This window comes from Festucalex cinctus, chromosome 21 (assembly GCF_051991245.1).
Source record: "Festucalex cinctus isolate MCC-2025b chromosome 21, RoL_Fcin_1.0, whole genome shotgun sequence".
NCBI lineage: Eukaryota > Metazoa > Chordata > Actinopteri > Syngnathiformes > Syngnathidae > Festucalex > Festucalex cinctus.
In genome coordinates, this window is record NC_135431.1 from 5209116 (window position 1) to 5233037 (window position 23922).

The window sequence follows — 23922 nt, forward strand, 5'->3', positions numbered from 1 at the left end:
GCGGACTCCAAAACAACTTCCCAACTTGCTGCCTGTTTTTAGAAGACACTTCCATCAAGCAGAAGTACAGGAAAAACGTCCTAATTAAACTAGACTAAGAAAATAAGGAGGAGGTCTCAAGCAGCGCTGAAGTCATTGAGGATTGCCAACCCGAATTAAACCTCACAAAGCCCTTATCGGAGTAAAGTGCAACGCTTTGTCAAGGCAAGGAAGTATACAAGAGTGCCTAGAAACATGAACGCACTTGCTTGAACACACTGGAAATACAGTACAAGAGCGCCGAGTGGTCGCATTGTGCAAGATTGAGGACCACTTCCAGCAAATAAGTATGCGTGTTTGTCTAATCACAATTGCAAAATCTCACAAAAGAGATGGCCTCATTTTTCGTGTGTCATTGGCAAAAGAGAACACTTTTGTTGATTGGGGCAACAAACATTGAGTCTTTCACTCACACTTCATCTGAACTACTATTTAGTTACAAAAACACCAAATTGTTAGGTGGGCAACAGTGAGTTCTAATCCATTTATAATGGGGAATGTGCCGTTCATCAATAAAATGAACTAACAGCGGTTAGGAAACGGCAGTTGTTCGTTTACATTCTGGCAGGGAGACTGAAATAGCTCGGGATGTTCCAGAACACTTTTTTTTATTATTATTTTTTTCAGGCCAACACGAGACTCAACTCTTGAGTACTCACCGATACACAACAATGTTTCCACTGGCGATTGCGAGACATTTTCATTTCTCCCCGACGACCATTCAAGGCTGCTACCTTTTACAATTCAATTAAATTCAAAATTTTTATGTCATTCTTTAAAAAAAAGAAGAAATGAAAGGGGACAGAAAGAAGTATAACTGATTATAGGAACAAACCTCTGGCTGCTGTTTGTTCCTAAGCTGCGTGTGCGGGACTGACCACCCCCCCCCCCCCCCCCCCCCCCCCGCCTACTGAATAAACAAGTGCAGGTTACTACATATTTAATGAAAGAGGTTATGGCACCGCAGTAGCTTGTACTACAGGTCTATTGATAGCAGTTACTGTCATAACGTCTGTCCTTCCCACTGGAGATAAGTATTGAGATGGCTGTCCGTATATACCAATCGAGCATGTTTGCCGTTGCGCACCGCAGTGTTTCATTGTCTCACCAAACAAACACAGCACAAACAAAAAATGGATTGGAGAACTGTGTTTTTTTTTTGTTTTTTTTTACCAGAAAGAGTCAACTACTCTTTACCCATTTAAGGCTTCATTTATTTATTTAATGTGTACAAGCTCTTGCTCCTCCTCCTTTATGTGGGAGGTCTCCGGTTCCACTTTAATATGGGGGGGGGTGTCTGTGGTTCCACTTTAATGTGGTGGGTCTGTGGTTCCACTTTAATGTGGTGGGTCTGTGGTTCCACTTTAATGTGGTGGGTCTGTGGTTCCACTTTAATGTGGGGGTTCTCTGGTTCCACTTTAATGTGGGGGTTCTCTGGTTCCACTTTAATGTGGGGCACCACCAGGTCCTTTTCCTCTTTAATGTGAGGAGGCTCAGGCTCCTGCTGACCAGGACAACCATGAACGTTGTTGACATCTAAAAGACAAAAGGAATCATGAAGATGAAAAAGTGAGGAAAATATTTTAAAAAGTGCTAATAAAAAAATGCTAATAGGTGAATGCATGTGAAATGCTTATGAAGTAAAGTTGAGATTATAAGTTAAATTGTGAAAAAAACGTAAGTAATGTGGAATCAGACGTTATGGGATGCGTGCATTTTGGAAGCTAGTTGAAATTTGAACAGTGTAAATTCTAAAGTATTATGTGGGAGTTGTTACGCGGCAAAAAAAAGTGTGGAGAATAAAAATAATAACATAATGTAGGAATGAAGCATTTCCACCATTAAATTAATAACTATGCAAGAATACGAAGTGAACAAACCCGCCCTGTGGAGCACAATTCGAGGCTGCTTGTAAACAATTCCCAGCCGTTGACGTTTTTTCTCTTCTTTTGTTTGACGAAGTTCTTCGTCGTAGTCGGCTGTTGTTCCTGCGCACATTTTCACACAATAATCACAAGATTTGCTTGCCTTGAGATATCTTAAGTTGACCTGTTCAAATCCAATTGTCTTGACCAGACTTTACTTAAAACGATGGTGTTAAGAGAAAATGCATGGACTAAAAATTAGGCGTGAGACTTGAGTCACTCCTTTTTAATTAACTGACCGGTTATTACACAGCCTTGTGACATCATTCTAAAGTTGTCATTTTTGACAGATGTGACTCTGAATAAATGTCTTCGGTGATATTTGTTCGGTGGCTTCAATTTTTGTTTGTCACAGCATTACATCATCAAATGCTTATTCCACATTTACAAAAGTATTTGTCAATTTAAATTGTTCAACCCGAATATTAAATTTTACATTAAATGGTACATATATACTGTATCTAAATGTCAACTAGATATCAAATGTACAAATTTAATAATGATTCAACTAAATATAACATATTTCAAAGTGGTTGGTAAAAAAAAAAAAAAAAAAAAGGTTCCTATTTTTTTCAAATTTGCTAATTCATGTACAGTAGTTATTGCCACTATAATTAATAAACCAAGAGTTCAGCCGAAACATTAGGGTTAAACATATAGATTTAATTTATATACCGGAATTGCTGGACCATAAAGGCGCACCTGATTATAAGCCGCATGTGCCCACATTGAAAATGAGATATTTACCACGAAATACGGTACCATGTAAGTGAGGACCAATGACCACTTTCATTATTGTAAGCAGAATCTCTCGCTTACCCACTTTCAACTCGCAGAATGCAGGCAAGTCATTCTTCCCCATGTCATGTACAATCACAGTGTCACGGCAAAATTAAATCAACATGTAGCAACAAACTAGAAAGCACTACCAAAACCAATACAACAACTAGACCACTAACTAGCAGAATAATTATTACAGAACTTGCATTTTAAACGCCCTTTCAATCGCCAGTGCCACAAAGCATGCTGGGAGCGCCTCCAAGCTGGTACCATGCCATTAGCAGTATGCTAAAACATATGCTAGCGCTAGTTTTTTAAAAAAGGCAGAGAGCAATAACAATGTACTCACGTTGCTTTTGATCAATCACAAATCCCTCCAAGTCCTCGTCTTCTGTATCCAAAACAAACTTGGACAAGTTCTCCATTAAACACACCGGGCTCCGCCTCATTGTCAGTCAGTGTCGTTGACGTGCGCTCCTCGGAAAAATCATGCCGGATTTTGCGTCCGCCCAAGCATTCACGATCCATTGATAAATTGTGGCGTTACTCTCACGGCACTGCCTCCCAGTCCAGACCAATTTGAACGCCTTGTTGACACAGATGTCCAGCGGCTGAAGAAAGTTTCTTCCTCGTCGAATCTCACGGTCTCCCCCCGCCCCCGCAGCAAAAAGTATGGCATCACCAGTCTTCTTCATTTCTTTTAGTGTTTCAGAAAGCCAATATGTTGCACTTTGGAATGACCTTACGACTGTTTCATGTTTGTTTTTTTATCTGAGTTCGATCTACAGAATAAAATGTCTGAGTGAGTGCTCATCCAAGACTGGTGATTCCTTACTTTTTGCTAGGGGTTGTGGATATGCTGTAATTTCCGGACTACTTTTGTCCCATGCTTTGAACCCTGTGTCTTTTATTTACGATTTTTTTTTTTTTTTTTTTTATGGTTTATTCATTCATTTTTACTGAACGAGCTTCAAGTCTCGTCACATCTGACAAATAAAATTACCGAACATGTCAAAGTGGACCAATGAAATGTCCGAGTCCGCCCTCATCAAAATAAATTAGTAAAATAACTACCCTTACCTGTATTATGTCCAATTGATTGAATCAAGGGCGTAGCTTGACACAAAGTATCTTGCTGCTTAAAATGGGAGAAAATAAACAAAAATTCAATCACAAATTATGTTGAAACGCAGTTACATTTTCAAGTACATATATAAAACACATTCTTCACAAATATGTGCAGTAGGGTCATTATTATACATATGCATGATGAATTTGAAAAATCAAAGTATTTTTTCACAAATTGTTTTGTTTTCAATGCATCATGAAAAGTGTACTCACATTTTGCATGCTTCCACAGGACTCATCACTCAACACTGCTTTAAAACATGCCGGCTGTATTGTGCTTTCCTTCGGCCGATACCCCCTGAGCATCTCATCCACCATCTGAAAGAAAGTTTGAACTCTGTTGATTTGTGCACGAAGCCTTCAAAATAGATACACAATACATAACAAAATACAGTAGTCAATAAAAATGTATAACTTTACAATGCTGAACGGCGAAGTTTCCATGACTATGTTTAATTTTGCATCAGCAATAATTTGTTCCATATTTACTTTCTCTCTTGAATGATAGTGGCCACGTGTCACATCGTCTTTTCTTTTATTGTCCTCTTTATTAATTTGAACATTTCAATAAATGTAAATAAATACGCCAACAATTTTTATTGGTAGCCCCACTGCCCCATTTTGTTGTGACCGGGTGCCATTTCCATCTTGCAATTTATAAAATTTCCCATACATTGATAGTACAGAACTCGAACCAAAATAGGACTTGACTATGTACTGCACTGTAGTTGTTACCCGTTTTCTTGCTTTTTTTCTGAAAAACTGTCGTTCGACGCTTCTTTGTATCAACTACACTCTTCTCAGCTAGGAAGTCAACAACTTGGTTCGGTGACGTCATATCCGCCTTCGCGCATGGTGCACGCCCAACTAGCGGTTGACGAAGTGTTTACATCGAGGAAAGTTATACAGAAAGGCTTTGCTGTGTCTGCGGGCTTGCCATGTAGGCAAAATAAGTAAAAATGACACCACCTCTTTTTCTGCTGTTCAACTCACGTTAGTCATAGCGTGCATGCAAAGAGCTACTCACCTCTTGCCTGCGCCGTTTCGCAAATGCGCCACATCGAGCAGGCTTCTTCTTGTTAGGGCTGAGGCTCGAGGTCGTATTTGCCAAACGAAAAATCGTTGGCACGGCATCTGTTTTCAGCCTGGGTCGAACGACACCCGTGTACCCGATGTTCTCTGCTAGGTCTTTACTGAAGCACGCCGGTTCAAAATGATCACCACAAAGCTTTGAGTGCTTGGTTGGCGACCAGAGCTCACCACGCTTTCTTCCTTGCCGACTGACTTTTCGTATCCACCGGTCACGCAGTTGTTTTTCCTTTGGAAAGCTAAAGAAGCTCTTGCCACTCCCTTGACCATTAGTGCAACCAACTGCGACACAATAAACCATGGCTGAACTGGGAAACAACTCAACACAAACGCACACAATCGAACGCGACTGTGGTAACTATGGCGTCTGTAACGTCACGACTCCGGAAACCGGAAACCGGAAACACCCGAAGACGCCAGGTTCAAATAGTCGAAGTCTGCGCATGCGTGAAAAAACAAAAAGCCCAAACAAAAACAAAAAACGAGGCTACCAACTACCACAGTAAACCAGTAAACTGTGAACCACATGCTATGCATGTTAATAAAAAATGGCAGCTTTCCAGCGGTTGAATGTTACTACCAGAGCTGATTCCATTGGCTCCAATTCATTTTCAATGACTGTTTGGTAGTTTCGCCTAACCACAATGCACCACACCGCTACCCATAATCCACCTTGAATTCGAGACGGGTTTCAAGATTAACATGGCAACGTTTGAAATTTGACCTTTGAATGCTTATATAATTCACGGGTCAGAAACGACCCATAACTAAACACAACTTTATTTATAAAGTTGCTTTAAGAACAGGCATTGCTGTATACAAGGTGTCACTTTTTATAAACATGATACTCGGTCACTTTTGACCCACAAGACAACACAGGGGCAAGGCCCTTTTTGTCTGAAGCCAGAGGTCAGCCATCTTACGTTGCCTCTTTTACTACTGTCTGACAACAGTGCATGTTTTACACTAAGATGGAGTAATGAAAGCGTAATTCTGATTCATGAAATACCCAGTTGATGTGATTCATGCCAACATGTATATCATTAATGTGCACCACAAAAAATAAATAAATAAATAAAATAAACAAATAAATAAATAAAATAAACAAAGTCATAATTGAAACATGAATCATAAATCAAGCAGGAGCCTACGTCAGCCATACTGTGTTCGACCAGAATAAATGTTTAAATTTTTTATTTTGCATAACTTGACCAATGAACATAAAATTAAGCTCAGAGTAATAAAATAAAGTCGAGTAAATTAAACGGTATTATAGCAACGTTGGATACGCTTGAAAGAAAAAGAAAAAAAATTCACATACTTGGGAGCATCCCAACACAAAAAACACACGATAGAGTGTAGGTTACCGGGTAAATTAAAAACTTATTTTGCTGAAACATTTTTATCTTTTTTGATACATAGTCTATGACTTTCCTTCTCCAAGATAATCACTTGGTCAATTCTCCACTTTTGCCACTTTGGGAGACTCTCCACCATCAACCACCTCGCTCTTCCTCTTCCGCAGACCTTTCATCTTCCGCGTCTGAAGCTTAGAAAGATCCTGCTTCTGCATGTGCACGCGGCCAAACTTGGTGCCAAAAGCATCGTGGGAAATATTCTTCTTTTTCTTGGGCTGTTAAGAGTCACAGAAGGATGAAATTTACACATGTTTTAATTTACAAAAAATACAAAATAAACAGCAAACTCCATTATAATAAAGAATTGACAACTGCCCTGTAAAGGCAATTTCTAATAGATGCCACAAGGTGGCAGCAAAGCATTTAAAACACAGCCATCTCATTTTTTTTTATTTTTTATTTTATTTGTTGCTGCATTGTCCTCATGTTGAAGTGGCCTTACCAACTTTACTTTGCATTTTGACATTTTTTGGGGGGAAAATCCTGTCATGTTGCCATTTAAAGTGCACTGATGATAAAACGTTTATTAAGATTATAACCAACAGACATGAAATGTACCTTTAGAGCCTTGGGCTGCCTGTGAGATGACTTGTACAAGTCGTCTGAAGCAAGGTGTGTTCTTCTTAAAACAAAATCAAACGACGGGCCGATCTCCTCCAGCTCAATGCGTGGTGTCTTGCAGCCCGACTTTTTCAACAACGACCTGCGAAGAATCGGTTTTGAAGAGCAAAAGAAAATTAATGAATATTAAGTGGCCTTTGAAGAATAATTAAGATCTTAATGTTGGAGTTTCACCTGTAACTACGCAAAAATATTTTGCCATCCGCAGCAGTGAAGTGCAGAACGTGTTCCAAGCCTGCCAAACGCACTGCAGACACAGTTGGACCCCTGAAGAAGTCTGGAAAAGAAAAGCAGACAGACATTTTTTTTTTTTTTTATTTATTTTTTAATTTTCTGTTTTTCTGCATTTTTTTTCTGTTAAAAATATTCCGAAAAACGGGGGGGATCAGAAAAACAGGAGGAAAACTTACTCGGATAAACAGAAAAAACAAATATTCAGAAAAATAGGGGAATTTTTTTTTTTTCAAAAACGGGAAGAAAAAAAAAAAGATTCCGAAAAACAGAGCACCAGCTTCTGTATTTGTTTATTATTTGTTTTTGTTTTTTAAATAATTTCCCCCCCCGTTTTTCTGATATTTTTTCAGTTTTTCTTAGTAATTTATTCTTCTATTTTTCAGAATATTTTCCCCGTCTTTCAGAATATTTTTTGGACAGAAAAATATTATTCAGTAAAACAGAAAACAAATATCAAAAAACAGAACATTTAGAAAACAAATTACACACACAAAAAAACAAAGCTCCCCCCAAAAATTAATCAGAATTTTTTTTTTTTTTTTTTTTTCCACAAGTGACTGCAATACGCTTCCGTACATTTGAATCAAACAAGAATCATTTTCTTACGTACCAATGAGCAGACTCTTCAGTCGTTTGTGCTCATTGTCCATATCAAAAGGCTCACCAGCAAACACAAGCATCGGTTTGGTCCCCTCAGGACATTTACTCATCTGCAAAGACAAGAAGACAATGGAAAAGTACTCCGACAACGCAAGGCTGGGCATACAGTCAACATCACCATCATCATCATACTTCTACTGCGGTTCAGACACAAACATGTTAATAATGCAGTGAGGGGCTTGTTCCAAAATAAACATTTCAGAGGATGTCCTCATGCGCTTCAGAAGGGTCAAATTATTGGCACCGTACTCCCAGTTGTAACATAGAAGCCATGTATATAATACCTTAATCTCATTGAGTGAGACGTACTTCTCAATTCCCAGTTCAATCATATCCAACACGTGAAAGTCAAATAGACGACCTGAAAATAAACCAGAAGACAGTGACAGAAACTTTTTTTTTTAAACCCCAAATCATGCTAATTGATAATCTTGTAATGCAATGGAGAACATGTACTTCATGTGTGAATTACACACAAATTTTAAATATTCGTGGTCTAGTGTGATCCCTATTCCTCACGATTGGTGGGTATCAACCGTAAATAAACCGTTAAAAAAACAAACAAAACTTTCCTTTTATGCCTCCATTTTTCCCCCCCAGTGAAAAGAACTGTCTTGTGTAAAAATTAACATTCAATGACAGCACATAACTGTTGAACAAGAAACCAATATTAACAACTCATTTTGTACTTTTTTTTTCTCTCTCACAAGAATCAACTCACTCAAAATGCATATCATTCCAAATCTACAAAAAAATGTATGCCTACTGACGTAGACTAAGACATGACTGTCATCTAAGTGGCGAATGGTGATATTACAAAACAAAACTACATTCGACAACTCTATATTCGCAGTTCTGCACCTGCAGAGTTGGTTGCTCACTTGTGGATTCTTTTTCTTTTTTTCTTTTAAGTCAATATATTTGTTATATCAGTATATTCACTTTTTATGAACCCAAATAGGAAGTGAGAAATATTTACCAAATATGAGGTTGTTGGGTCTTTTCTTGTTGTGCGAACCAAACAGAAACAGAGAGCAGTCTGTCTTCTTGGAGAAAAATTCCTAAAAATAAAATCAATACATTCATAGATGATAAAATTGCAATAATAATAATAATAATAATAATAATGTTACAGTATATGTGGCTTCATCTTAACTAACCAGTGACGTTGAGTCCTCAAACGGCCTTGTGATGTTCTTCCTGGAAAGAAATTTCGGAATCATCTTCATTTGTCATGCACACTCATTTCTCTGCTTCTCTTCCCGAGCAGTTTGATTGTTCTGTGGGACCATACTGCCTCTTACAGGTCAGTCTTGGTATTACGAAAGTCATGCGGTTTGGGAGATTGTTGATGAAGATGACATATGACAAATCAGTTTAGATGTTAAAAATCGGTCCGTGTGCAACCGACTGAAGTCAAGAGAAAAATGCTGTGACTCACATCCTGAAGATGCTTTTAAAGGAACCAAAAAAGACGCAATTATAAATCATTTCAGGGTTCATGCAAAGTGACTTCAATGAGATGATAGAAATCAGCTGCATGAGACTTCAACTGTTCACATTTAATTCGATTTTAAAAGATTAATTTGCCTAGGAAGCTACTAACCATCAAATTGTTATTCCTAAACAAAAAGTTGCATTGATCACTTAAAAAAAAAAAAAAAAAAAAAAAAAAAAAAAAAAAAAAAGTCACTTACTTTTTGTATAGAACAGCATTGGGCTTTTTCAGGGAATACTGAAAGAGAAAAAAAAATAGGGCTTGAACTAATTCATGCATTTCAATGACCTTCTTTAGGCATGAAAGTAGAACTATCCCATCTTCAAATTATGTTGTTGTAAAATACACATATACTTTTAAATGATTCACAAAGTTCATTCAATTAAAGTCAGCTCTAGCAAGCTGTTGTAAATGTGTTCTACACTTGCACCGAACATGATGCAGTTTTTTTTTTCCACCTGTTGAACACAAACAATTGCAAATTGGTACTTGCAACAACAAAAAAACAAAAAAAAAGTAGCTATATGTATCTCGTTTGCACATCAATGATCATATGTTTTTTTTTTATATTTTCATAGTCCCATGAAGTCACTTAAATAACAAATGACAACAAAGCGGTTATTTTCCACTCTCAGCCCAAGAAAAATGATGTCAGTGGGCATCAGCTACAAGGTTCTTACGTCCTTCTAATTGGGTAGCATCAGTTGACTTACTATGTCCTTCAGGGCCTGGCTAACAGTTTGACTGGCATTCCCCCCTTTCATGATCATGGCACTCTTTCCACCCTCTGCCAGTTTGGGTGCTCGACTCTCCAGGAAGCGCTTGGAGCGCTTGGTCTTTGGTTTTCTGAGGACAGAACCACAGTACAGAATTACAGAATTATTTCTGACATTTGTTTTCAGAAAGCCTTCACATCAGAAATAGCACATGCTTTTTAAATGACACTTGTTCCTTAGATCCACCATTTAAAAAAATGTGTCTCAAAATGCTAAACTGCCGAAAAGTATCTCAAATCAGTGATAAGGTTAGATTTTTGAATTTTTTTAAAGTATACCTGTAAAATGCCCTTGTGTTCACATTTAGTGAATTGAGCCAAGTACTGTACACCAGGCCAAGATAGAAAGTATGGCTCCGGCGATACAGAGCCGTTCACGGCAAAATAACAATAGCAGGAGATTTGCCGGTCAGAGCAAAAATAACCAGGCACTGTCTGAAGTTTTGTTTTACCTGCACAAACACGTACCACTGGGACACACACACACACAAAATACAGTTCGACACAGCGGACGTCGTGTCAGCAAAAACTTACATTACACCGTCGGACTGCGTCATTGTCGAGTATTTCGTCGCGTTCCTGTTGAAGCTTAGCTTCACGTTGCCGAACTTCCACGCGCTGGAGACAAACCGGAAGACAACACGAGTTGTTTGCTGGCGAGATTCGTGGTTGTTGGATGGTGCCTCAAACGCAGTACCGCCGCCTAGTGTCAAATATTAGACAATGCAGGGACATCATACTGTTTGAAAATATCACAAAAGTATAATTACTGGGGGGGAAAAAAAATCTCGTTTCATATTAGTGCATCGTACTGAGGGCCATTTCTCAGGTTGGTTAAAATAGCTTCACATGATTCATGTCTCTTTTGCCTCATTATTACGAGTATGAAAGGAGTGGTATTAGAAATTGCCCCACATGGATGGGTAAGTTTGAAAGTACTTTTTGATTCACGTTTAGTGTAAAAATAGTAAACGACATCTGACTTCCTTTATTAAATGAAAGCAGTTCCAAATTATTTACAAATTCACCGGGAACCAACTAATTTGACACACTTCCGGTATAAATATCCCATGAGAACCCGTGGTGTCCACCAGGTGGCATCATCATGCGCTAATGAATGTGCCACGTGACAATCTCCGCGTTTGCGACAGAATGCTTGCTTTGGCTAAGGTCAAAGTTCATGTTACTATACCTCAAGATTTAATTAGTATGTTTTAAAAAATGTTTACAGCTTTTATCTTCAAATTTAAATGTAGTCCTTAAAAGTCAGTGCCCTATTAGTAATGCAGTTCTTGACTATACTAATTTTGATTATGTACGCCTTAACTATGAACCTTAACATTACCTGCTAATAGGTGACTTTATGGAAAACAATTGCCTATTACCTGAGTAATTCCCAATATAGATTCAAACGTAGTTTCATCTGCCATTAAATATGTAAAACTGCTAATGATTATAGAAGGTAGCACTGTACTGTATTGTGAGGAGAAAAAAAACAAAAAACAATGCACAGAAGAGTATTTTTATTTTTGCATCAAGCTCATAACACAGATTTTAGCACATCTTGACTATCCAAATAGCAAGAGAATTAGAACAGCAACATTTCTCCATCGATCCTGACACATTGCGTAACAGCACTCAACACTCCACAAGCGGAGGCTTTTCAAGAACTTTCCTCGGAGTTTTTAACTGGAAGATTCACAAAGGTAAGTCCAAGGTTCTAGTGTGTCGAGGTGGCACAAGTGTGGAATCAACTGTGACGTTGAACAAACTGCCTCAAACCTAGTGTGACAAACATTGGCAGAAAAAAAAAAGAAAAGAAAAGAAAATTGGTCCTCAGCAAAGAAACAAGTGAGTTACTGGTAGCCGAAAAAAGAAAAGAAAAAGAGAAATGGCAATGATCCACTGTATTTACTTATAAAGTGAACATTGAACAGTGCTGGTTTGCATGTGGTATACACCTCATGGGGCTGAGGAGAAGGGCTGCCAAGCTGAGGTGGTCAAATGAGTGCAGACGTTGGTCCTCGAGGAAATGATGAAACCACTCTAAAAAGGCCATATTAGACAAACTCGGGGGGAACTATTTTATGTGCCAGATCTTTCACGGTGGCAAATAAAAATAGTGAGGAAGCCCAATTCACAGCAAAAAAAAAAAAAAAAAAAAAAAAAAAAAAAGTCTGGGCACCAGTAATGACATAAAATGGCAGATGGTGCAGTGGTTGGACGTGGAATGATCCGGGATGACCCTGGCATGCTCAGACTGATGGGCCTCGATTGTACGCTTACACATTTTTGTATGGGGCTGAAAGAGACACAGTGGATGGATATTGTCAAGGGGGAAAAATGCTTTGCTGGGCAAGCAGAAACTTTCGGATTCATTATGCCCCCGCCAGCTCACCTCCCGTCTAATTCTGGGGCCAATTGACTGGTCTGGTCGGGCTGGCTGGCAAAGGGGAGACCTGCTGGGAGCGGGACAATAGACAGTCGGCAGAGGGCATTGTGTGGGGGCGGCGTCACTGTGTGCGCGCTTGAAGGCATACATTCAGCACTCAAAAGTGGACCAGGCTTTTCTCGAGAGACGTGTACATTCGAAGGACGAAGCGGACGAGATGGCGTCGGCGTACTTTGCATGGCCTGGACTACATTCTTTTTCCATGTGAATGTGAAACGAATATGACGGGCAAGCTAGAGGCTTCCTATAGAGGTCTTGAACTATTCATATTCTCTTCACTGGCCATTAGTTTAAAGCTGTAACATTTGTGGTTTCTGTTTTATAACACAAGAGGATTCGGGTCAGTGAAGAGGAAAAAATAAAATATGAGAATTCTGACTTTGAATTGGTTGGGGTAAATCAGAAAGTCAGAATTCTCACTATCACTTTAATCTCAGAATTCTGACTTTGTGCATAGAGCTATGAATTGTGGGGGGGCAAGTCAGAATTCCTAAAATAAAGTCAGAATTCTCATTTTAAAAGTCAGAATTCTGAGCTTAAAGTGATAGTGAGAACTCTGACTTTAAAGTGACAATTCTGACTGTGGTGTAGAGCTATGAATTGTGGGGGGTAAGTCAGAATTCCGAAAATAAAGTTAGAAATCTCACCATCACTTTAAACTCAGAATTCTGACTTTAAAAGTGAGAAATCTGACTTTGTGGCATAGAGCTATGAATTGTGGGGGGCAAGTCAGAATTCCGAGATTAAAGTCACAATTCTCACTTGAAAGTCAAAATTAAAATGAGAATCCTGCCGACCCCCCCCCCCCCCCCCCCCCCACCCCCCCCCCTCTTCACTGATCCTAATCCTCTTGACTTGACTTCTGACTTTGTGGCGTCGAGCTATGAATTGTGTGGGGGGGTCAGACTTCCTTAAATAAAACCAGAATTCTTATTTTAAAGTCAGAATTCTGAGAATAAAGTCAGAATAACATCAGAAATACTGCCAACCTCCCCCGTCTGCCCCTTCAACTGGCCCTAATCCTCTTCCGTAGTTTGAAAACATGAAGATTGAAGAAAAATACCAGGCATGAAAATATGCAATTTTAGATTGCAACTGAAAACGGTCAAGGCTTATTACAACTTTCACATTCAGAGACAAAAGGCCAGCTTTCATTTTCATAACATGGGTAAAAAAATTATTTATTTATTTTTTTTAAATGACTAAAGTGCACTCCGTAATCCTGACCAATGGTGGCATAGCAAATTGTGGGTCGTATGCACGACTGCATTCAGGAAGACTAACTCATCTGAGCATGTCAGGGCTGTGGACTTAGTGCGGCCGGAAGCCCTGTCTGTGCGGGATGAGGGAGGAGACCTGCAGGTGGCGGCCTTTGGACTGGTCACAGGTGGAAAGCCTCAAATGGAGCGCGTTTAATTCCTCTACATGCACTTCAAGATCACAGCAAGAGTGTGCGAGCATATCGAAACAGAGAAAAGAGCTTTCATGCAAGAGGTCTAAGTCACAGATACAACAATGCAAACAACTCAAACGGGAGGTTAAACTGGGCTTGTCGTCCTTGCCGCCGGGGGATTCGTGACAGGAGACGAGGGCGGGACGGGGAAGGCGGGACGACAAGCCTTCTACTGGAAGGCGGCCACCGGGAAGGAACCCCAAGCGGCCACCTTTTTTACGCCTCTTCTTCTTCATCTCCCACCCTCAGCTCTTCTGATTCTTCTGGCAGTTCTTGGCGTAGCTTGTGAACACAAAATTGTAATCGTTGAATTGAGCCAGCTGGCGGTCGAGACGCTTAAACCCATCGAGTTTTTGGGTAGAAGAGAAGACACTGCGACATTTGGAGCTCTGCAGCGAGAGGAGAGGGTTCAAGTTAGACTGAGGAGAAAATATTCGGCTAAAGCTGTAGTGCAAGAGGTGTCCAAACATTTTTCCTTTGACGGACGCACACAGAAAAAGGATTCAAATACGGGGCCATTATTGTGCCAAAACTAATTTATAAATGCGTATTTCGAGCCACAAATATGTAAAAAAAAAAAAAAAAGAATTTGTATCCGTGACCAAAGTCACAAACGTGTAACGAGAATCTACAAATGTGTGACAAATCTGCAAATGCATACACTGATTGCGTAAATATTTCTGACCCGTTTGGCTGCTTTCTTACATGTGCCTTTTGTGACTTCAGTCACACGTTTGCAGACTCTCGTCACGTATTTGGTGATTCTCGTTACACATTTGCGACTTTGGTTACGGATACAAATTCTTTCTGACACATTTGTGGATCGAAATGCACATTTGAAAAACAGTTTTGGCACAGTAATCGCCCCCATATTCATGGGTCACATGACTTTGACATTGTCCGACTAATAAACTTATAGCCAATCAAGTAATTATGAGTTATTTCAGCAGTTTCCCCCCCCCTCTTAACCATTCATAAAATCATACCTTGCCACAGACCGCACAAAGTGGAGGAAAAACATTCGTTTCTGAAACTGAAATGTCTTAACTCATTAACTACACCCCCTAGCAAAAAGTATGGAATCACCAGTCTTGGACGAGCACTCACTCGGATGTTTTATCCTGTAGATCAAACTCAGATAAAAAGCATGAAACAGTCGTAAGGTCATTCCAAAGTGCAACATCTTGGCTTTCAGAAACACTAAAAGAAATGAAGAAAAAAAAACATTGACTGGGCGTGTAATTTTCTGCTCAAAATAGAGTGATTCCATATTTATTTCCCTGCACTTGCTCTATAAAAGTAACATTTACTGACCAGCACAATGTTTTTTCTTCATTTCTTTTAGTGTTTCTGAAAGCCAAGATGTTGCACTTTGGAATGACCTTACGACTATTTCATGCTTTTTATCCGAGTTTGATCTACACAATAAAACGTCTGAGTGCTTGTCCAAGACTGGTGATTCCATACTTTTTGCTTGGGGTAGTATTTTAGTTGTGCAGTATATTTTTTTTCTAAAAGTCAAATTGTTTGGTGTCACTGGTCCCACTTTCCAACACCTGGCTATGTCAAACATTTTTTATATCTGCTGAAGGCCACTACACATACCATAATTCGGACACCACTGCCGTAGTGCATTAATAAATACATGCCTGGTTGACAAACAGCGTTGTCACAAATTTTCCTGGCTTGAACACATCCACCACCTTCCGGACGAGGTCATCGTACGAAGTCTGGGAGAGGTTGGTCTCAAAGCTAACGTAGGAGAAATCTGGCTCCGGGGTGATGTGAATGGTCCAGTAGGTCCCCTGCAGCAGGTAACAGGAGGACCCAGGTTACAGTAACACGAGACCAGTCGCACAATAGATTCGAAAGGCCAAGCAGCACTCACGTCAGTCTTCATTCCGTTCATTGAGTATCCACATGGGTTGAACATTGTGGCGTCGATCACAGAACCTGGTATCAGGTCACAAATTCCACTCATCTGGGGAAAAAAAAAACAAAAACAAAAAAAAACAAAACGGTGGCATCAAATAACCACATTGCTTTGTGAGAAATTTTAAAATGTGACCATCATGCAAAAGATCTATTAAATGACTTGAGTGTGACATGATGAATGAGCGACAACACAGTGCTTTCGGGATGGAAAGTTTTGTTTTTTTTAAATTATTTTTTATAAACAAACTTCCCAATGGAAGCATGGAGAAGAGCAGAGCTGTGCAACACAGATTAATCGTGCCAAAAAAACAAACAAAAACTAGTTTTAGCAGTACCATAAGAATACATTGTCACAAGGAGGCATATTTTTTTCCATTTGATTATATTTAATGGCCTAGAATTTTTCCATACAAATATTTAGTGCAGTGATTATTTTTAGTACATTACCATAGATTGGGTATAGACTACAATGGATTCTGACGCAAGTTAAGAAAAAAAAAAAAGCCGTAAACAGAGGATCCCCTAATAGCAGTTTAGTTTGTGTATGTATGTAGTAGGTAAAAAAACAAAAACAACACCGATACTGTATAATACTGTTCTCCATCCTCCCCGAGCATTGTATGTGCACTTTGACAGATAGTAAACAGTTCTTCCACATGTATTCCATAGAAATATTCCATATAAATTGTATAGCTAATCAAACTGCTTCGCTTTGTAAACATTAGCTAATGCTAGCTTAAATGCTATTACAAAGCAAAGCACCACAGACTAATTGTGTTTATATAGATAGCTTGTACTGAATAATCCCACGTGGCAATAAATGTGTTCCATTTTCAAAACTTTTCTTACACGAGTGACTTCACTTGCAGAAACACCATCTTTCATATAGAACTGGTCCATAATAGCTGGATCAAGGTCACTCATCAGAACTTCCAGTGTCTGATCCGCATACTTGTTCTCCCAGTACTCTGGCAAGTCCAGAGTAAACAGATACCTGGTCAACAACAAAATGTCAGTGAGGATTGGACTCTCGACACTCCATTTTAAAGTTGCACCATGTGGTTAGACTAATAGTGTTGCCAAATCAAAACAAGATAGCAATGTACTAGTTTCCCCAAATATGGCTTAGGCAGCTATGCTATTACGCTAACGATGTGTAAAGATGCGTTCTTACCAGCAGTCAGAGTTCAAACGTCCCATACAGTAGGCTGCACCATCTGGATGAAGTCAAGACAAGAGAAGGAATATTTTTCTTTTCGTGACCGTATGACATAGGATTACATATTAATAATTAAAGTTGAACTAAATTGACATGCTCCAGCGCATCTTCATCTGCCGGTCCCAAGTGATAACCCCTTGGGCGTAAACAGGAAGTTTGTACCTTCGTCAGAAATAAATAATTTGAATAGCTTTTTGTATGATTGCTTAAACTATTTCCAAGAAACTTTGTGGCAGGATTGGACTTGGGCAACAAACATGGAATGAAAATTAGGAGGCTTAGAGCCAGAAAAACAGAAATGGATCCAGGATTTCCCCTGGCTCTCTTAACAAGAATTCAAATTTATTTTTATTTGTCACAAGCACGAGTTGCATCTACAAAGGGTGAGAAATATGGTGCACATCCAATTAAAATTGTTCTGTTTGGCACATGGCCGAGACGCAAGACTGGCCCGACAAATAACATTTTTGGTGACATACTTGGGAAAATCTGGCTGAGAAAGTCTACTTCCTCTTGGAAGTTTCGATGAGGGAACTCTTGATGGGTTGGCTTCATAAAATTCTTGCGGGAGTAGAAGAAATTCTGCGAAACAAGGAAACAGGTGGGCACGTGCTTGGTTATCAACACTGATCAGTTTCAATTTAGCAAGAAATGAATGATTTGTAGCGAGGGCCAGCGCTGAGAGGACGTGGCTCACCTCGATGGCATCGAAACCGCAGTACTCCCTGGCGAGTTCCAGCAGAGGCACCAGTGCTTGCAGTAAGAGGGTGGTTCCACATGTTTTCAAAATGAAACGTCTCTTGGAGACAAACATGCTACTCTCACTGGAAAGAGGAAAAAGACAAAAAAAAATAAAATAAAAATTCCATGTTTGTACAGTACTCGTTTCACTGTGAACAACAACAAACGCTTGCTAGCTTCAGCTAGTATCTTCAAGGTCTTTTGCTTTCATGTGCATTCGGACATTCTCATTGTATTTATCACCTTCAGGCATCTAGAAATTGCAACCAAATATGAACCAGACCACAATTCTCATCCTGATATCTTGTCTCATTTCTTTTGACTTTCCCCATTCTGTTACACAAAGTAGCAGCTAGCCTGATACTGATTCATAAGACCATGAATCCATTCATTTCATATCTCATTTTCCCAAAAATGGTTTGAATCTTACCGTTTCTTGAAATTTACTGTTCTTATACAATACAATTTATGAAAGAACTGAATTATTGCACTTTAAGGGGATACTGGATACTTGACTCATTGACCCATTTTCAGAAGGAAAAAGTGAGTATTTTGTCCAGAATAAATTTGATACCCTCATTATTTTGCTTGTACAATTAATAACTTTAAAAAAAGAATTGTTCCACTTGCTGCCGACCTAAGATGACATCAGCTGTGCTGAAGAAGTAGGCAACGACCAATCATGGCTCACCTGTTTTCTGGGTTTGGTCAGCAAACTGAGCCATGATTGGTCGTTCACTACTTCCTCACACGGGTGATGTTATCCACCAAGTTATTTTGTGTTTCATAAGGATGAAGAATTTGCATCTCCATGGATACGAAGACGGTGACGGCGGTACAGCGAGTGCTCAATCTCGTCACCTGAAAGTGACGGCAAGCAGCGGCAATGTCAAGTGACTTTAAGGTGACCGGCCTAATCCCGGAAAGCCTTCTAATCAGAGCCAAACGCGGCAGACGTCCTGCTCCGCATCTCACCTGAGTATATAAGCTTCCTGCTTGTCCGTCTTTGTCACACTTATGATCAAACAGTGCACATTCTCCAAAAGTTTGTCCCACTCAAACCTGAAAAGGAAGCACAAGCGTTGGCGAAGTTTAGCAATGGTTTTACATTCAAAGTGTTGAGTCACCCTCAAGATGAGGTATCCTCAACACAATCCTGAGGGGAGTGAAGCAAGGAATACGATACTTGCTGCAGAGCAAGGCAAAATTACAAGGTCATGCAGATAAGGGTTATTTGAACACTTGCTTAGTTCACCCAAGTAAAGTCGAGCATCGGTGATTAGGGCAGCCACAAATGTGAGCACACGGTCACATAAAAAAAAAAAGCAGGTGTGAACAGAAATACCTTCTACCAACATAAATAAGTTGCGTCATTTCCTGTAACAGATGTGGATTAACAACAATGCGTGTTATGTCACATTATATTGCTCAAAGAGAGAAATTTGTGACTCAGCATAGCAAAATGAGTCACAGTGACCCGTTTCAGAAACGAGGTTTCAGCATTATCAAGAGGAGAACTCTCTCGGCTTTCCAATGATACAAGTCCCCTGCAAAAGTATTGGAACAGCAAGGCAAATTCATGTTGATGATCCAAAGATGAATATATGAGGCATAAGCTCAGAGTCCAGTATTTAGAGGTCATGTACTCCAGCACAGCAACAGTTGCATATGATTATTGAGAACCAAGAAAAACTTCAAAAATATCAACACCACCAGTTTCTTGGCCTCAATCTGTGCACATGGCATAATAAGAGATTTCAGGTACTATGCATTGGTTACCTGTAAAAGATAACAAGTGACCAACAGTGAGATGGCTTGACTGTTTTGGAATCTGCCTCAAATAAGATGCACAGCATGGCGGTTAATGATTCATGCAAAACTGTTACTATTGTTAGTCTTTAACTATACACCGTTCACCAATTTGTATTGGCCTTCAGTATAGCTTTTTCACAGGATCTTTACACGTTGGATCTATACACTACAAAACGTCATGTTTTTGAGTGTATTTTTTTTATGCGCCTTGGAGACTGAATTACAAGTCAAAATTCCTCATTTATGGTCTACAAGGCCTACATTTATGGTCATTGGTGGCTATACAAAATGACAGCATAGCCTGAGACCAGCGAGACAGCGCCATTGGAGACCGAGGTCAACTCCCACTTGAGTGTGAAATGTACACCATAGTCTATTTGCGGTGCTTCGGCGGGATCACATTTTCGCCGGATTGGACTCCCGGAAAGGAGCGCAAATGATGGCCAAATACTACAAGAGTTAGCAAGACAAAACATGCTTTTTTTAAAATATAAAAACCAGACTGCACTGATGTCAAAATCTATGAGAAAATAACAAGGAAGTCAAACTGGTTGATCAAATCAGCAAAAGCGTAATAGGCTTGGAGAATTGGGGGGCCGGTGGTGGTGTTTTGTGTGTGCGCTTGTTAAGGTGAGAGCACTCTCAAAATTGACATTTATCAGATGCCCTTGTGGACTTATTTGGAAGTTGGCTAACAGCCAGCCAGCCTGTTGCACAGTAGCACAGCAAGCCTTTAATCGGCCCTCTGGCTGTAAATTAACACTGATCGTCATTCATAAGGTGGGTAGATGCTTGATAAAGAACAACCTTTGTGATAGGATGACAGGTTGTGGAAAGATTATCGGCTTACTTATCGGTAATCGACATCGGCACTTTCTAAATTATTGCTTCATCGTATCGGTTGAAAATAGCATTATCGTGCATCGCTAATTTGTTCAGTGATTAAAAAAAAGGGGGGGGGGGCTGATGGAGCACAACAGTCGCATATCCACCTTCAACAATTTCTTGAATGGGACAAAAAGTTAAAACAATCACAAAATGAAAACACTCACAAGGAGCATGGAGAGGACCATCAAATTGAGTCAGACCTGATTTGAGGCTAGACAACGTCAAAATTAGGAGAGATTTAGTTTCTTATATTTTTTTTAATGAGAGTGTTTAGGGAAGTAAATATGGCACGTTTTCTGCTCCTTCGTACAACATGGTTTTTCACACCTGTTTGACAACATGGCACAACCTAGACTGCAGCTGCATCAGATACGCATCTGATTTATATACACATATAAAAGCGGCCTGGCTTGGACTTGTAAAAATTCAATTTTACTGCTCAGATTGACATGGGAAAGAAAGAAAATAACTACATTTAATTACTGTATGCAAATCATAATAAGAGCAAATACTTGTATGACAGTCAGTAGTAACTGAACATCGTGATATATTTTCACATAAAATAGGTCATTGCATACGGTTCCTAACTTCAGAAAGTTACAATTACACAAAGATTTGTATTAACATTCTCTTTCATAAATATGAAACAATCACTTGAAAAACATCCAAGTTTGGCATTACTTAGGTTGCCCTCTTGTGCCGTGTGATATCTTATTAGTTTTTTTTTTTTTGACAGGTTCACAAATATGTTAGCTGCTATGCTGCCTAGTACGCAAAGGTCTTCGTCTGTGGCAAGCAGGTTGCACAAACTAGCCAATCGAGTGCACTGGGAGGGGGAGAAATGCATGCCGAGGAACGTGACTGGAACAGTTTCAGGCAAGTTGTCCGTTGGGGAATTTGGTCCCTTCCTCTAACTTCCGGCGAATATTGTATGGCCCTAACTTGACGAATACAACGTTTAACCACCTCACGACATTCATTAGTGGCATAAAGACGACTGCATGAGGCACTGACAGACTCGTAAATGCAATTCGTAATATAAGCGTCATGCGTGGCAGGTTGCTAGCAAAGGAACACGCGGTGGTTGTGGTGACGGACGACCGAGCACATGCTTGACAGCAAATGTGGATCCACTAGTTGACCAGTGACGCAGGGAAAAAAAAACAACAACATTATTCCTTCCTCAGTGAAACCATATTATAAACACCATGCAAATGGTTTCGCTACTTTATAAATATATACACCATACATAATTCAAATCGAACGACGTTCGACTCACACATTGGGCCCATATACGATTCGCGTTTCTATCATAGTGACCTTCACAGTAAGCACCAACAGTAATGCTAATTTATATAATTGTTTAGTTGCAGAAAGATGTTTTCGCTTTGTACAGATAAAAACCTCAAAAATGAATCTTGTCAACGACCACCCGCACCCTACTAATACAAAATAAAAATAAATAGCAAGTGTTAACTATATAGCAGTGACCGTGTTTTACATTTGAATGCGACCTGGTTATTCAACAGAATTGACCGTAAAATACATACACACGTCAATATCCAAATTTGTTAAGTCACCGTACATCTACTAAGCAAATGAATGAGCCAGGAGGGGGTGGCCATTTTTAACTGCGTGGGCTCGGGTGACCGCCTTTGGTATCTCCTCTTTTGGAATGAATGAATGAACAGCTAACATTTAAAAATGAAAAATACCCTGTGGGGCACTCTATTGCATTTGAATAATACACAAACATGATGAAATGATTCGGAATGACGCGAGATTAAAGCCAAGCATGTGGTCAGGGTTACGTCCTGAAGTGTACGGCCACCTGATACAGAAGATTTCCACAATGAAACCAACCTTGGGATGGTTCGCAGGTCCCCGGTTCCCTTGGTCTCATCCTGCCGGGAGAACCACAACTCTAACAGCTTTTCGGTCCCCTCGAAGAAATGTGCACCGTTATCTTCCATCATGGGACAACAGACACGCACCCCCCCCACAAAAAAAAAAAAAAAAAAAAATTGAATAAACGTCGGTTAGAACGTTTTGTCTTGATTAATCCGTAATCAATCAGATTATAATTTAGTGGTGTGCAGTCCGTTAAACAATCCAAATGATGAGTTTTCTTGTTACCGTCTTCCCTTTTGCAGAGAATACCGTTAGCGAGTGCTAGCTAATATCGCCGGCCATACTGTGTACAGCTCTGTGTACTGACTGTGAGGTGGCATTTTATAGAAAACGAGGAATACGTCATTATCTTGTATGACCAATGGAATAGTAGGACTGTGGTTGATAAAATGTGATTGGTCCAAAGGGCTGTCCGTTACCGATAAACGCAATGGCAGAGTTCTCCTTGACAACACGACGTCACGTGATGATACTCATTTTTCTTTTCAAGTACCACATTTAATATCTCATTTCGTATGCCTAAAGAAATGGGAAAGTAACAAATATGCAAGGAGAATAAGTGGCAATATGAACCAGTATTTTTTTGTATACGCTCCTCTTTTAGTTTAAGTGATATGAAGTTGCAAGAATCCACATTTTTTTGTGTTTATTTTCAGATTTTTTTGCTGTTTATATTGTTGCCATGTTCAGGCGTTGCATTCTCTAGAAGTGTATGTCTATAAAATTGTTAAATAAAGTAGGGAAAAATGAATAAAGAAATAGAAAAAAGAAACAATGAAAAAAAGAAAAAGAAAAAAGAAAAAAAAGAAGAAAAAAAATAATAATAATAAAAAAAAAGCTTTAATAGCTCATGTTTGTACTTCAGAGCGTCCACAAAAACATTCCCTGGTTTTAAACAAATGTAAGATGCAACTTAATTGTTGTAAATAATTATTCTTTAACATTAAGTAGCCATGGAAGCACGATTTTATCCAGTTTCAGCTGGTTTAATAGGATACAATGGTCCAATTTTGTAGCATGTCCGAAGTGATCATGCGTGCTACATCAGTGGCACACATTTTCAGCTTATCTAGGGTAGCTGGAAGTGGTATATGTAAACTGTGCTGTCTCTAAGAAACAAGTCGTAAAACACCCGATTGTCTTATCCTGAACAACCGCATCAATATGGTGCAGCAGGTGTTCATTAACAGCGAGATGTTCATGCACCATCTTGCTGAAAAATGTAGTCACCACCATCAGTTAGTTGTGGAGACAAGCAATTTCTCCATCTAACTTTGACTATCATTCCTCGAAGAAGAGTCCACAAAGGTTTTAAGGGTAATTTTAAAAATAAAATAAACTGCG

The 23922-nt window shown here is 39.4% G+C and overlaps 3 protein-coding genes across 4 annotated transcripts; all 3 read right to left on the reverse strand.

Moving 5' to 3' along the window:
* Positions 1 to 1231: 1231 nt before the first annotated feature.
* On the reverse strand, positions 1232 to 5591 carry LOC144010562 (THAP domain-containing protein 3-like). Of its 2 annotated transcripts, none has more exons than XM_077510934.1 (5): positions 4900 to 5591; positions 4086 to 4190; positions 3825 to 3879; positions 1920 to 2027; positions 1232 to 1575 (listed from the first exon to the last, which is right to left on the reverse strand). In XM_077510934.1, the coding sequence occupies exons 1-5, from the start codon at positions 5260 to 5262 to the stop codon at positions 1292 to 1294; spliced, it is 915 nt and encodes a 304-aa protein (XP_077367060.1). In that variant the 5' UTR covers positions 5263 to 5591; the 3' UTR covers positions 1232 to 1291. The 2 variants fall into 2 exon arrangements, with proteins under 2 accessions (XP_077367060.1, XP_077367059.1); XM_077510933.1 differs by having other exon boundaries at positions 3825 to 3882.
* Positions 5592 to 6123: 532 nt separating this feature from the next.
* Positions 6124 to 10844, reverse strand: rpf2 (ribosome production factor 2 homolog). Its single transcript, XM_077510660.1, has 10 exons — positions 10702 to 10844; positions 10106 to 10238; positions 9592 to 9629; positions 9055 to 9094; positions 8874 to 8955; positions 8179 to 8255; positions 7845 to 7944; positions 7175 to 7277; positions 6938 to 7082; positions 6124 to 6594 (listed from the first exon to the last, which is right to left on the reverse strand). Exons 1-10 carry the CDS (start codon positions 10722 to 10724, stop codon positions 6418 to 6420), a joined length of 918 nt encoding a protein of 305 aa, XP_077366786.1. The 5' UTR covers positions 10725 to 10844; the 3' UTR covers positions 6124 to 6417.
* A 2598-nt stretch (positions 10845 to 13442) lies between these two features.
* Positions 13443 to 22881, reverse strand: amd1 (adenosylmethionine decarboxylase 1). The gene is made up of 9 exons (XM_077511089.1): positions 22531 to 22881; positions 18943 to 19029; positions 17924 to 18050; positions 17706 to 17808; positions 17182 to 17224; positions 16857 to 17001; positions 15961 to 16053; positions 15722 to 15877; positions 13443 to 14461 (listed from the first exon to the last, which is right to left on the reverse strand). Exons 1-9 carry the CDS (start codon positions 22641 to 22643, stop codon positions 14318 to 14320), a joined length of 1011 nt encoding a protein of 336 aa, XP_077367215.1. The 5' UTR covers positions 22644 to 22881; the 3' UTR covers positions 13443 to 14317.
* Positions 22882 to 23922: the final 1041 nt, after the last annotated feature.

Excerpts from the sequence above, each read along its gene's own strand:
- LOC144010562 (XM_077510933.1), bottom strand. The coding sequence starts at position 5,262 with ATGGTTTATTGTGTCGCAGTTGGTTGCACTAATGGTCAAGGGAGTGGC. Across the intron at positions 4,191-4,899 it reads CGAAACGGCGCAGGCAAGAG|ATGGTGGATGAGATGCTCAG; the intron begins GTGAGTAGCTCT and ends ACTTTCTTTCAG. Across the intron at positions 3,883-4,085 it reads CCTGTGGAAGCATGCAAAAT|CAGCAAGATACTTTGTGTCA; the intron begins GTGAGTACACTT and ends TCCCATTTTAAG.
- rpf2 (XM_077510660.1), bottom strand. The coding sequence starts at position 10,724 with ATGACGCAGTCCGACGGTGTAAT. Across the intron at positions 7,945-8,178 it reads TCTCACTCAATGAGATTAAG|ATGAGTAAATGTCCTGAGGG; the intron begins GTATTATATACA and ends TTGTCTTTGCAG. Across the intron at positions 7,083-7,174 it reads ATATTTTTGCGTAGTTACAG|GTCGTTGTTGAAAAAGTCGG; the intron begins GTGAAACTCCAA and ends GATTCTTCGCAG.
- amd1 (XM_077511089.1), bottom strand. The coding sequence starts at position 22,643 with ATGATGGAAGATAACGGTGCACATTTCTTCGAGGGGACCGAAAAGCTG. Across the intron at positions 17,809-17,923 it reads GCGGTTTCGATGCCATCGAG|AATTTCTTCTACTCCCGCAA; the intron begins GTGAGCCACGTC and ends CTTGTTTCGCAG. Across the intron at positions 17,002-17,181 it reads CGTTTGAACTCTGACTGCTG|GTATCTGTTTACTCTGGACT; the intron begins GTAAGAACGCAT and ends GTTGTTGACCAG.